This window comes from Hypomesus nipponensis, chromosome 27, assembly GCF_054491055.1.
Source record: "Hypomesus nipponensis isolate SF chromosome 27, ASM5449105v1, whole genome shotgun sequence".
Lineage (NCBI taxonomy): Eukaryota > Metazoa > Chordata > Actinopteri > Osmeriformes > Osmeridae > Hypomesus > Hypomesus nipponensis.
Genome location: NC_140387.1, coordinates 7,813,640 through 7,826,262, shown reverse-complemented (window position 1 = coordinate 7,826,262; position 12,623 = coordinate 7,813,640). Strand labels below are relative to the sequence as shown.

Genomic DNA, 12,623 nt, shown 5'->3' with positions numbered 1-12,623 from the left:
GGGAAGAGACGGCATGCAGGGAACCAGGATGCAGACATGAGGTGGCATGGCTAAGAGTGGACGACAGATTATATCCTAGTGAAGGAAAAAGCAGGAACAGTGTGTTCTGTTCATTCCCGTGATGGAACAAGCTGTGCCCCTTACAAGCTTACAGCAGGCTGGGGGGTGGGGGGTGGTGGGTGCTCTCCTAAAAGAGGTGTTTTCTTTTGTCAGCCCTAAACTCAGGTGTGCCCTGTATACCAGAAGGCTGTGTATATTTTCCAGTTATGTGCACTGTGGGATTGGGGGGGAAAAACTGGATTGGAATGATACAGATCTTATTATTATGCCGTCTTGATTTGAAGACTTAAGTCTGCTAATGGTTTTTGGCCTCTGATGCTGTGATTGAGGCACATAGAGGAGATATGGAGGGAGGTTTATTAGCAGTGGAGGCATCTCCCCCTCTCTTTCTGCCTCTATAACTCCCTCCCCCTGTTTCACGTATGCACAAATGGACCCCTCCCCCCTTCCTTCCTTCCTTCCTTCCCTCCCAACTCCTTCTCACTTCTCCTCGAGCTTGGAGAGTCTCACTCTGACCCAAATCTGTGAGGAGTGAGAGAGGGAGAAAAACGAAGGAAGGGAGAAGAAAGCAAAGGGTGGGTGGGAGGGGTGAACATCTCTGATGTCGGTGGGTAATTAGCATGTCAGTTTGGGAAGCTAAGCATGAGATCAAAAAAGCACCATTCGAGGAGCCAGGTAGGGAGGACACATGGAGGAGTGTAGGAGGAGGGAGGGAGAGAGAAAGGAGACATAGTTAGAAAGAACATGAGGGGGTTGTTGACATAGATCCAGATACTGATAATGGCAGGGCTGGAAGCAGAAAACATGTGTGTGTTTTATTTGTGTGTGTGTGTGTGTTTTATTTGTGTGTGTGTGTGTGTGTGTTTGTTTATGCCAATGTTCAGCCACAAGAGCTGTTACATCTCTGTTCTCTTAAATTCCTTTCAAAATCAGCACACTAAATTTAGTTCCCGGAGCCCCTCCCCCTCCTTTGAGAGGTATCAGAGCTGCACCAGGCAGTGATAGGCTGAGGCTTTGGATGCACGCACACACACACAGACTACCATGTGTGGCTCAGAGCAGAGACTGCAGCGACTCCTTTGTGCTTTTTTCAATGTGCAGGCTATGATGATCGCAAAAATAAATACAAATAATAACACTATGAATAATGAGGAACCCTGTGTCCTCTCTCTCTCTCTCTCTCTCTCTCTCTATCTCTCTCTCTATCTCTATTTCTATCTCTCGATCTCTCTCTCAATCTCTCTCTCAATCTCTCCCACTACCTCCCCTTTCTCCCCTCTTGTCTTTCGCACAGACTGCCTGTCAGGTTAAGGAGTGTAGGGGCCCTCTAATGACCCCCAGATTCCTCCGATGAACCCCCTCAACTCCATGAAACCTGCCCTGCCTCCCACTCCACACAGGTACGACCAACCTCGCCACCAGCGCTTCCTCGAGTTCTCCATTTGTCACTTAGCTTAGGTCATTGTTACAAGGTGAACCGTTGGGTGAATCTAGTTCAGATTTGACCCTCACCTCCACTGCAGTTGGATGAGCTCTGGGATCTAGAGTTTGATCTGTTTGGCTGCTACTGAAGTGGTGGTTTCCTGTTCCACAAATTTGGCTTCCTGTGGTTAGTAAGAGGGGAAGTGAAGGATAAGTTTTAAACCTTTACTGAAACCAGCCCTGCTCATTCCAACACTGTACTGCTCTCTGTTCTCTCTCTAACCCTAACCTCTCTCTCTCTCTCTCTCTCTCTCTCTCTCTCTCTCTCTCTCTCTCTCTCTCTCTCTCTCTCTCTCTCTCTCTCTCTCTAACCCTAATCTCCTCTATCTCGCTCTCGCTCGCTCTCGCTCTCTCGCTCTCGCTCTCTCTCTCTCGCTCTCTCTCTCTCGCTCTCTCTCGCTCTCGCTCTCTCTCTCTCGCTCTCTCTCGCTCTCGCTCTCTCTCTCTCTCTCTCTGTGTGTGTGTTCCACATAATGACTCTGACATAAGAATAATAAAATGTCTGCCGTCTGTTTCTGTCTGCCACAGCGACGGTTCCTTCCTGTATGACCCTGTCTCCTGGCAACAAGGCACCAATCAACCCCCAGGGTCCCTCTCCGTGGTAACCACAGTGTGGGGAGTGACCAATCCCTCACACAGCCAGGTAACAACATGATCAACGGCAGCTCACCCCCACCCCATCCAACCGCCTACTTTAGACTTTAGTCCAACCATCTTTCACCCCCCCCCTCCCCTTTACTCTTTATGTCCATCCGTGTGTGTCCCCTCCTCGCCATTTTTGCCCCCCCTTCATACTTCATCCTTTAATTTCCCCCCTTGCCCATGTCTACTATTTCTTATCTCCCTTTCCCTTGAGTAATTCATTTACAACTTTCGAAGATAATCTTAGTTAGCCATCTCCTTTCAAGCCAGTCCCGTAAAGTTGTCCTATCGCATCATTTCCTTCTCCCTCATCCTCTTTCCTTTCCGTAGGTGTTCGTCGGGTCCATGGGTCCCGGCGGGAACTCCGGAGGTCACATGATGCCCGGCGGCAGCCCCGGGATGAGTCCCGGCATGAGCTCCCAGTTCATGGGGCAGCAGAGCTATGGGGATGCCGTCTCCAAGGGCTACGGACAACCCGGCCTGTATGGACGACCCAACGCTGCCTACAACCCAGCGGCAGGCTACGGCGGCAGGTACAGAGCTCTCCTCCTAAGGCGCTCTTCAGAGGGCCGTAGGTGCCACGTAGGAGTAGACGGAGTCACCTCCGCTTCCCAATGAGGCTGTGTTGATTTCCGTTCTATTTTCAATGGTTTTAGTCATACTCTAGGTGTGTGTGTGTTTCAACCACGCAGCTGACTGCGTCACCACTCTGCTCGGTGTTCAGTATGTCAAAGCAGCCTGCGCTGCATAAGCATGTCCAACCCACAGCTCTGACTCAGCCTAGGACTACTCACACACATGATTACACACATCTCCACAAACACACTCCATGTCTTTTGTTTTTTTTTCTTCTTCCAGTTATTCCACTAACAGTGGTGGCGGGGGCATGGGGGTTCGCCCCCCCTCAGACTTCACCCAAGCTGCCGCCGCCGCCGTTGCCGCTGCCGCTGCCACGGCAACCGCCACTGCCACGGCAACAGTCGCTGCGATTCAAGAGAAGCAAAATCAGGAACTGAACTACGGGCAGGTGAGATGCTCCGCCCACTTTAGGAAGGAGGCGAGCCCCTCCCTTCCCCCCCCCCCCCCCAAAAAAAAATCATTCCACAGTTGAGCTCGCTCACTATCTCACAGACCAGTCACTTCCATTCCATTTCTGGGCAGTGGTTTGTAACATGGGACTGGGGGAGGGGCAGAGAGAGGGGGGGTGTGGGGAATTGAATTCAAACCACCGCAGACTCCAGAGACCTGGTTCTGATTAGCGAGAGAGAGAAAGACCAGCGTAACTCTGCCCTACAGCGGCAGTAGCAGGCTGTTTACACGGCACATTCAGTCTCTTAGGACAAACCGCGCTCTAAATCCTACAGGGATTTCTCCTTTGGCCTCCCTCCCTTCTTCCCTCCCTCCCTGCTTCTCTCTCTCTCTCTCTCTCTCTCTCTCTCTCTCTCTCTCTCTCTCTCTCTCTCTCTCCCTCTCCCTCTCCCTCTCCCTCTCCCTCTCCCTCTCTCTCTCCGTCACCCCACCACTCCCTTCCTGTCTGTCTACTGCAACTGCCATAACACTTGCGCCAAGGGCGTGTTTGTATCAGCTATCAACTTTTTGAAATGTATTGTTGGAACCTCTTCCTCTTAGCGTCTAACCCCCCCCCCTCTTCTCCCCCCCCCCCCCCCCCCCCGTCCTAACCCCGCCCCCTCCCCCCGCTCTCTCTAGATGGGTGGAGCTTCCTCCTACAGCAACCAGTTCCTGTCCCACCCAGGCCCCCGTGGGCCCTCAGGGATGGCCCCCAGCGGCATGGTGACCTCCCGGCCCGGTCCCCCTACCTCCATGGGGGGCATCTACCCCACCCACCCCAGCCAAGCTCCGAGGATGCCCCAGCACGGGGGCTACCCGGGAGGACCGCAGGGCCTCAAACGACCATACAACTCCGAGGTGAGACACAGACACCTAACCGACTAACTGACAAACCCCATCACTGCATCGGCATCTGCTTGACTCTTCACGAAACCCCCCCCCTTCTATTCCCTCCTCAGGGCTTCCCAGTGCAGCAGTACAGTTCCGGGGGGATGTCGCCGTACCCCAACCAGCCGCTGCAGTACCCTCAGGGCCCCCCCCAGCGCTCGGCCCCCTCCCCCTCCTACGCCAGCCACCGCATGCCGCTCATGAGCCAGTATGGCACAGGACAGCCCGGCCCGGCCCAGTACCCTCCAGGACATGGTCCGGCCAATCCAGCCCAGTACTTCAAGGTCAGCAGCCTTGGCTTCGCTCGTCATGACCCGAGCTCGAAAGCTTTGCCTGCATAATCCCTCACTCATAATCATTCAGAAATAGTTTTTTTTTTTTTTATACACGGTTTAAACGATCCCAGCACACAATGAGTAGTTGACCCGGGGACACCTTAGACGTGCTACTGGAGAAGGAGATGGAAGGGTTGCGGTAGATGGCTCCAAATGAAACCACTCGCCTTAAATCTCCCTTTTAGCCTAATCAATGGGATTTCGTAACAGATGATCGCCCGTTTTAATCAGCACCTGTTTTCACCCGTGTGCCTCACAGACGGAGCCCTTCAACGGCCAGGGTAGTCTGCCCCCTGGTGGCGTGGGCGGGTACAACGCCTTCACACAGGCGGCCGTCAACGGGGTAAGCCTATCAGCCGCTTCTACTGATCTGTTGTAGTGCTCAGGGTTCTTGTGCCGCATGGCGATAGGCCGCTGTGCGGGAAATTGTGAAATATGTGTTCTGATTGGTCACGCGCATAGGTATGGGTCCAAAAGTTAAGCTTTCGTCAAACCTGCTTTCCTCAAACTTGCTCTCCTTCTTGAGGGAGAGGTAAAACCTTCCCCGTAGCCATTTTGAAAATGTACAAAGTAAAACGCGGTTGCACCGAGGGTTCACATCGAAAGGTCACGCACAATCCTCAGAAAAACGCAGTTTGTGTCAACCAGGTGTTGGAACACATCCGGGACTAACTTTGGAACCCTCTGTTTGTGTGCGTTCCAGCCCGGAAGTCGTGGGCTGATGTCGGGGTATCCCAGCTCTCCTCTGGGAGGGAACCCCACCCCTCCCATGACACCGGGCAGCTCCATGCCCCCTTACTTGTCACCTGGACAGGACACCAAGCCCTCTTACCTTCCATCAGACACCAAGCCCAACATCAACACTCAGCAGCCCCCTACAGGTAAGACCCTGTACTGCAGAACTCCAAATTTACATGTAGTAATTTAGCAGACGTTCTTATCCAAAGCGACTTAAGTACAGGGACATTCCCCTGGGGCAAGTAGGGTGAAGTGCCTTGCCCAAGGACACATCGTCATTTTGACACGTCCGGGAATCAAACTGGCAACTTTCAGATTACAGGCCCGACTCTCTAACCGCTCAGCCACCTAACTCCAAATACTTATTCAGATATATTCCTCGTGGGATGACCTTCTGGGACCGTTAGGGCAATTACCGTCTACTCTCCTCCCTCTAGGTAACCCTAGCGACGACCTGCGTTTGACCTTTCCGGTGCGCGACGGCGTCGTGTTGGAGCCGTTCCGACTGGAGCACAACCTGGCCGTCAGTAACCACGCCTTCCAGCTCCGGGACTCCGTCTACAAGACGCTCATGATGAGGTCAGAGGCCATGTCACCGAGTTCAAACCAGGGGAAAGTGTTTACGACCTCGCCCGTCTGTCGCCGTGTTCTCATCACTTTTTTGAAAATTGCAAACTCGTGGCATGCAGTCGTATAATGACCTGACAAACAACGCCACTGTCTGGCCCTGTTATTTCACTGACCGGCACGTCATTGTCTGTGTGTTTGTCTCTCCCTGCAGACCGGATCTGGAGTTGCAGTTCAAGTGTTACCACCACGAGGACAGACAGATGAACACTAACTGGCCAGCCTCTGTACAGGTCAGTGTGCACGCCACACTCCGGGGTTGTCCTTTTTCTTAGCCCACGATATATCTCCCCGCCCTCGCCTTAACTGCCATCGCCCCCCCCCTCCTCCCCCCATCAGGTGAGCGTGAACGCCACGCCCCTCTCCATTGAGAGAGGCGACAACAAGACATCCCACAAGCCCCTGTACCTCAAGCAGGTGTGTCAGCCCGGGCGGAACACCATCCAGATCACCGTCACGGCCTGCTGCTGTGTAAGTAGCCACGGCACCCGCGCCCTGTGCGTTGCCTGCTTGCGTGCGTGCCTAGATTTACTCTCCCTCCCCCTCTCTCTCTCTTTCTCCCCCCCCCCCCTCTCTCTCTCTCTCTCTCTGTCTCTGTGTCTCTCTCTCTCTCTCTCTCTCTCTGTCTCTCTCTCCCCAGTCCCATCTCTTCGTGCTGCAGCTTGTCCATCGGCCGTCCGTCAGGTCCGTTTTACAGGGTCTGATGAAGAAGAGACTGCTCCCCGCCGAACACTGTATCACAAAGAGTGAGTGAAACCCCCACGTGAGGGGGGGAAGTCGAGAAAACATCATGACATCATCATCATCATCAAACTGTGTTTTGGCATATTGCAAACAAGTATCGAGGTCTCCACTGTTGATTGAATCTCTCTCTCCCTCTCCCTGTCTCTCTCTCCCTGTCTTCCTCTTTCTCCCTGTCTCTCTCCTCTCTATCTCCCTGTCTCTCTCTCCCTGTCTCTCTCCCTGTCTCTCCCTCTCTCTCCCTGTCTCTCTCCCTGTCTCTCCCTCTCTCTCTCTCCATCTCTCCCTGTGTCTCCCTCTCTCTCACCGTCTTGCTCTTGTTCCACACCCCGTCTCTCTCTCAGTCAAGAGGAACTTCAGCAGCGGGACCATCCCAGGCACCCCGGGGCTGAACGGAGAGGACGGCGTCGAGCAGACGGCCATCAAAGTGTCCCTGAAGTGTCCCATCACGTTCAGGCGCATCCAGCTGCCAGCCAGGGGACATGACTGCAGACACATACAGGTGAGAGCCATGATGTACCGAGTATACAGGCGACAAACACACACACACACATAGACGTTTTTTAGTGTTTGTACTAAATGGAAAAATCGTATTATCCCTTCTCTCTTTCTCCCTGTCTTGTTTCCTAATTCTTTCTCCGTAATTCTCTCTCTCTCTCTCTCTCTCTCTCTCTCTCTCTCTCTACTTCTCTAATTCTCTCTCTCTCTTCACCTCTTTCTTGCTTTCTCGGCCTTTCTGTCTGTGGCTACAGTGTTTCGACCTGGAATCTTATCTGCAGTTGAACTGTGAGAGAGGGACCTGGAGATGCCCTGTTTGCAAGTATGAAAACTGAACCATTCCGGCAGGATCTTGGGGTCCTGTCCAGTGCTCCTGTCCGTACTTCTAGTCCCCTGGGTCTAATGGGGTGCTTGTTTGTCTCCTTTTCTCTCACAGCAAGACGGCTTTGTTAGAGGGACTAGAAGTGGACCAATACATGCTTGGGATTCTCATCTACATTCAGAAGTCAGTATGTCCGTCTGCTCGCGTTGGCAATTGTGTTTTCGCTTGTGTTTCGTGTAGTGTTTGTAGAGCAACTCCGTCTAATTCTATCCTCTCTCTCTCTTTCTTGCTGTCTCTCTCTCCCTGTCTCTCTCTCTCTTGCTAATTCTCCCTCTCTCTCTCTTGCTGTCTCTCTCTTGCTGTCTCTCTCTCTCTCTCTCTCTCTCTCTCGCTGTCTCTCTCTCTTGCTGTCTCTCTCTCTTGCTGTCTCTTTCTCTCTCGCTGTCTCTCTCTCTTGCTGTCTCTCTCTCTTGCTGTCTCTTTCTCTCTCGCTGTCTCTCTCTCTCGCTGTCTCTCGTCCCTCTCCCTCCAGTTCCGACTATGAGGAGATCACCATAGATCCGGTGTGTGGCTGGAGGCCGGTGCCGGTCAAACCGGACCTGCACATCAAGGAGGAAGCCGACGGGCCCGTGCTGAAGCGCTGCCGCACCGTCAGCCCCAGTCACATGGTCCTTCCCAACGTCATGGAGATGATCGCGGCCCTGGGCCCCGCCTCCTCGCCATACCAGAACCTAACACCTGGGGGCAGAAACACACCGGACTACAGCAGTCAAGGTGGGCCCACTACTGATTTGAATGGTGGATCATTTCTCGTTTGCCTTTTCCTTGCGCTAGCCAGTTGGAGTTTTCAAAAGGCATTTCGGCATTGCTTTCCGACCTTCAAAATATGTATTTGATGAGTCATGGTGTACGCAGTCCGTCCTAAGCGGTCAGCCACAGAGTACTTGAGAGCAGCGGTGTCGTATAGTTTGAGGTCATGTCCATATCCCGTGCTCTGACCCACCCATGTATCACTGCTCCTTTTCTATAGGCGGCATTACCCAGTGTACGCCAGCACGTCAGGTCAACTAGAGAGGATGGCATTGACTGTGTTGACGTTGTATGTTCTGTCACGACAGGCGGACCTGGATACTCCAACCAGCCAGGCTTCTCTGACTTTCCCAACACTCCTGGAACCCCAACGCTGGGAGAATTCTCCTCCGGACTCCAGCCCCCCATCTCCTACCAGCCTGACCAGGTGAGTGGAGACACAGACACACGCGTGTTCAAGCAACACAATAGCCAAACCTTGAGTTCATTGGTCCTCGGCATGGTCGCCGCACGCTTCCTAGCCACGGCCACCTCCATTTCCACGCAGCACGTCTCACCGCCATGTTGAGGCGTCGGGGGGGGGGGGGGGGTCATTTGAGTTCTATGCAGACAGTTCAGGGCATGGACTGCTTAATGATTGACTGGAAGATGATTGGCTGAGCAGCGTATGAATGAGCTGTTGCTAAAGTACTTGTCCCTCCTGCCAGACTGCCACGTTATCAGATGACAAACAAACTTTAGAGTTTTCAATTAGGTCACATAATCATTAATCGCTGGATGGCAACTGTAATGAACTGCATTACACGTCGCAGTCGGCATGGCATACACTGGAACTATTTGAATCTTGTTACATATGATTGAATTGGTTGTGTGTGTCACACATGAGTGGTACATATGTGTGTGTCGTAATAGACTGTCGTGCCCTTCTGGCATGTGTACGAGGTGAAGAGCCTTTTGACTGAACCTGGAGGAGACAGCATTCGAACGCCCACCACGTCGACACACGCACGCACAAACACACACACCTGTCGCACGCAGCTGCTCGGCTGTCCCTAGAAGAGCTTTCACGCAGAGCCCAGAGTGACCTCCCCCCCCCCCTCTCTTCTCTGTCACACACAAACTCGCTTCTGGCGCAATGCCAGGCAGCGCTCCAACAGCACTAGAGCAGTAGCTTGGGGGGGGGGGGGGGGTCATAGTTGAAACCGTTTTTGATTATGAAGAGGTGTCTCAAGCTGGCATTACCGGGGTTATGACACCCCTAGCACTCTCCTCCTCCCCTGCCATTTGCTTTCTTATATCCCGCTCCCATTCAGATGCCTCACCCCGGCCGAGTAGAGGCCTCTCACAATGCTCTCCAGAGTCTCGGGGGGGCGGGCAGTCCCATGCACCAGCGGAACTCCTCTACCCAGAATCCTCGGCTGCAGGCGGAGGGCTCCTTCGGCCTAGGGGGACCCGGAGGGCCCGGAGGGGAGGGGCCCGACCACACGCTTGACGTGAGTCCCAACCCGCCATCTCCCCGCCGGGGGGGTTTGATGACATCACAATGGGCGAGCCGCTCAAGTCTGTAGAGCAGGGGTTCCCAATCCTGGTCCTCGGGCCTCCCTTCCCTGCACCTTTTAGATGTTTCCCTGCTCCAACACACCTGATTCCAATGAATGGGTCGTTATCTAGTTATGCAGAAACCTGCTAACGACCATTCATTTGAATCAGGTGTACTGGAACAAGGAAACATCTAAAACATGCAGGGCAGGGAGGCCCGCGGACCAGGATTGGGAACCCCTGCTATAGAGTTTATCATTTGCTGTTGAACCTCACTCCTCCTGTCAAAATAGTTCTCTCGCTGGGGCTCATTTTGACAGTGCCCAAAAAAATGCTGAGATGTGATTGAAATAGTACGGTAAACTAGGTCATTTTAATAAGATCTCCAATGTTACACAATGCACTGTCATATGCTGTAGGCACAGAGCCCTGTATTATATCTGGACTCCTGTGGGTGGTCTTATACTAACCCCCCACCCTCCCTCTCTTATTGGGGATGAGGGGAAACCGGGTGCAGGGGAGGAACGTCCACAGATTCTGCTATGACAACCGTAAGAAAAACCTTAACTGAAGAGACTCCAAATTTAGTTAGTCAGGCATGTGGAAATGAAGGCATGTTGAAATCTCAACCATAACTTTCCAAGAAGAGCTTATAAATATATATTGCCTTTTCATTCCATATTGTACAACAAACTACATGTCTTTCTCCTTACACTCTTTTTCTTGACCCATAACTCTATACACTACCCCCACCCCTCCCCCTTGACAATGTAGATCAATTTGAGAGGCTTTATTGGCATGAAAAGTGTCACATGTTCACCTTCCAAAGCGTTAACGTGTAACAGTCAACCCCCCCCCCCCCCCCTCTCTCTCCCTCTCTCCTCAGCTTCTCCCTGAGCTGACTAACCCGGACGAACTGTTATCCTATCTGGGCCCGCCGGACCTCCCTAACAACAGCAATGACGACCTGCTCTCTCTGTTCGAGAACAACTAAGACCTATGGACAGACCTCTCCTTACCCTCACCCCCCCCCCCCCCGCCACCACCTTTTTTCCAAAATGCTCTGCTCCACGAGCCGGGACTCTCCAAAGAATATACAGTTGGCCCACTACACTATGAACCAAGAGAAAGGGGTTGACCCCCCTCTTTCAGTCTGAGTGTTGTTGTATTATGTGTCCTTTTTTGAAAGCATCTCATGGAGAATCCACACTGAAGAGGCGCACTGTTCAAATGGGAACAGTGGTCCTCCGCAGTGGTGTTTCTGTGTTTCTAAAGCAAAAGGATTTTCCTTTTTATTTTATGATTTCGCAAGAGAAAAAAATACGAAAAAAACGTTTTTATGTCAACTACTACGTATTTATATTGCCGCGGAGAACCCCTAAAAAGGTTTTTCGTCTTTTAAGCTTATTTATAAATGAGAAATTGACCTTTGTCACACGTGAAGTAACACAAAGCCAGCAAACATGTATAAAGGTTCATGGTCTGCCAGTCCCTACCAGAGACAGCTGTGAAAGGTGATCAGTCCAGATTGTAAACGGAAAAACCCAACATGGTCTGTGAACAGTGCACTGAGAGGATGAAAGACGGTCACACAGCGAACAGAAAAAGGGCCCTGTGTGTATTGGGGGGGGTGGGATAGGATGGGAAAACGATGGAAGGAAGAAGGGTAAGGAGTGGCTCCGGGCCGGTGGTTCTGTAGACGTACACATGTAGACGTACGCACGAGAGCGATTCTGAATCCCAGCCACGCTCTCTGTCCTCCTGTAGCCACTGTGTAGCATCTGTGGTACTGTGCTTCTCTCATATTCACCCTCCTCCTCGTTTTAACGGGATGTTCAGAGATCAGCGGGAACCCTCCACATACTACTGAGACAGAGACACATTCTCTGTTTCACACACAAACATAAAACACAACACAGGGTCACTGTGAAGTGGAACTAAATTTGAAAAAAAAAGGGGTGGAAATAGGTGAGCAGAACCCCCCCCCCCCAACTATTTATTTTTATTCCAAGGACATGTTCCAACACTGTGACATTACTTGTTGAGTTGTAGAGTGCCCATTCTCCCTCTTAGTGTCTTTGCTGAGAAAAAGTGAGTGAATTTACCTGTGCTGTCAGCAGTTGTTGGTCTCACTTGCCATATGAATATGTTTGTATTACATTTGTACATTATCATACAAACAAATATTAAAGGGATAGTTCACCTAAATTAAACAATTCATTTATGTGTTGTATTGTCTTGAAAGCATTCCAAAGTCAATATAACCATGACCTTCTATACTCCTGATCTTTGAAGTATGCTTTCAAGGTAATTTAATGATGATGTAATTTTTAAATGTGGTTGAACTATTTCTTTGAGCACAACAATTTTATGTACAGTCTGCAAATGTTTTCATTCGAGAACGTGTGTGTATCATATTCATAAGCATTGTCATATTATTCTTATTAGCAGAGTAAGTGGGTACAGATATTTAGTTGAGGTGTGTATGTCTGTTCTAGGCAATGTTAACTCGCGGTTGAGGTTTGTGGAAAACGTGTCACATTCATGCAAGCACAATACGATTGTGCATATAGGGGCACACAAGACTCAACTCTAGTTGATGGTGTTTACATGCTTCTGATAGAATACCCACTGATTTAAGATAAATCTGAATTGATTCGGCTTGTATAACATTTTCTATTTGAGATATCTGCAAAGCAAGTTTTTTTTTCCTTTTCTATTCCAGCATTGTTACTTGTGAATGCAATCATGGCATTTGGAATTGTCTTAGATATCCTACCGAACAACATAGCTGAAATCAGTTTTCTTTTTTTAAAGATGATGTAAAATATTTCCATTATGTTTTATAAATAAAAGTGTCAGTTCTGACTGCA

At 51.0% G+C, this 12,623-nt stretch overlaps 1 protein-coding gene across 3 annotated transcripts in view; it reads left to right on the top strand.

Annotated features, from left to right (window-relative positions):
* Positions 1-12,623, top strand: part of zmiz2 (zinc finger, MIZ-type containing 2) — a 15,952-nt gene extending 3,329 nt beyond the window's left edge. The window contains exons 2-21 of one of the 3 annotated variants that reach the window (XM_084693417.1): positions 1,355-1,460; positions 2,071-2,185; positions 2,515-2,717; positions 3,043-3,211; positions 3,892-4,110; positions 4,212-4,424; positions 4,735-4,818; positions 5,179-5,356; positions 5,651-5,825; positions 5,995-6,073; positions 6,180-6,311; positions 6,481-6,586; positions 6,926-7,083; positions 7,334-7,401; positions 7,516-7,584; positions 7,934-8,175; positions 8,520-8,638; positions 9,525-9,704; positions 10,268-10,301; positions 10,637-10,769. In XM_084693417.1, the coding sequence (XP_084549543.1) occupies positions 1,411-1,460; positions 2,071-2,185; positions 2,515-2,717; positions 3,043-3,211; positions 3,892-4,110; positions 4,212-4,424; positions 4,735-4,818; positions 5,179-5,356; positions 5,651-5,825; positions 5,995-6,073; positions 6,180-6,311; positions 6,481-6,586; positions 6,926-7,083; positions 7,334-7,401; positions 7,516-7,584; positions 7,934-8,175; positions 8,520-8,638; positions 9,525-9,704; positions 10,268-10,301; positions 10,637-10,647 (2,604 nt within the window). In that variant the 5' untranslated portion in view covers positions 1,355-1,410 and the 3' untranslated portion in view covers positions 10,648-10,769. Of the gene's footprint in view, positions 1-1,354; positions 1,461-2,070; positions 2,186-2,514; positions 2,718-3,042; positions 3,212-3,891; positions 4,111-4,211; positions 4,425-4,734; positions 4,819-5,178; positions 5,357-5,650; positions 5,826-5,994; positions 6,074-6,179; positions 6,312-6,480; positions 6,587-6,925; positions 7,084-7,333; positions 7,402-7,515; positions 7,585-7,933; positions 8,176-8,519; positions 8,639-9,524; positions 9,705-10,267; positions 10,302-10,636 lie in introns of all 3 variants that reach the window. The other 2 variants (XM_084693415.1, XM_084693416.1) reach the window with 2 other exon arrangements.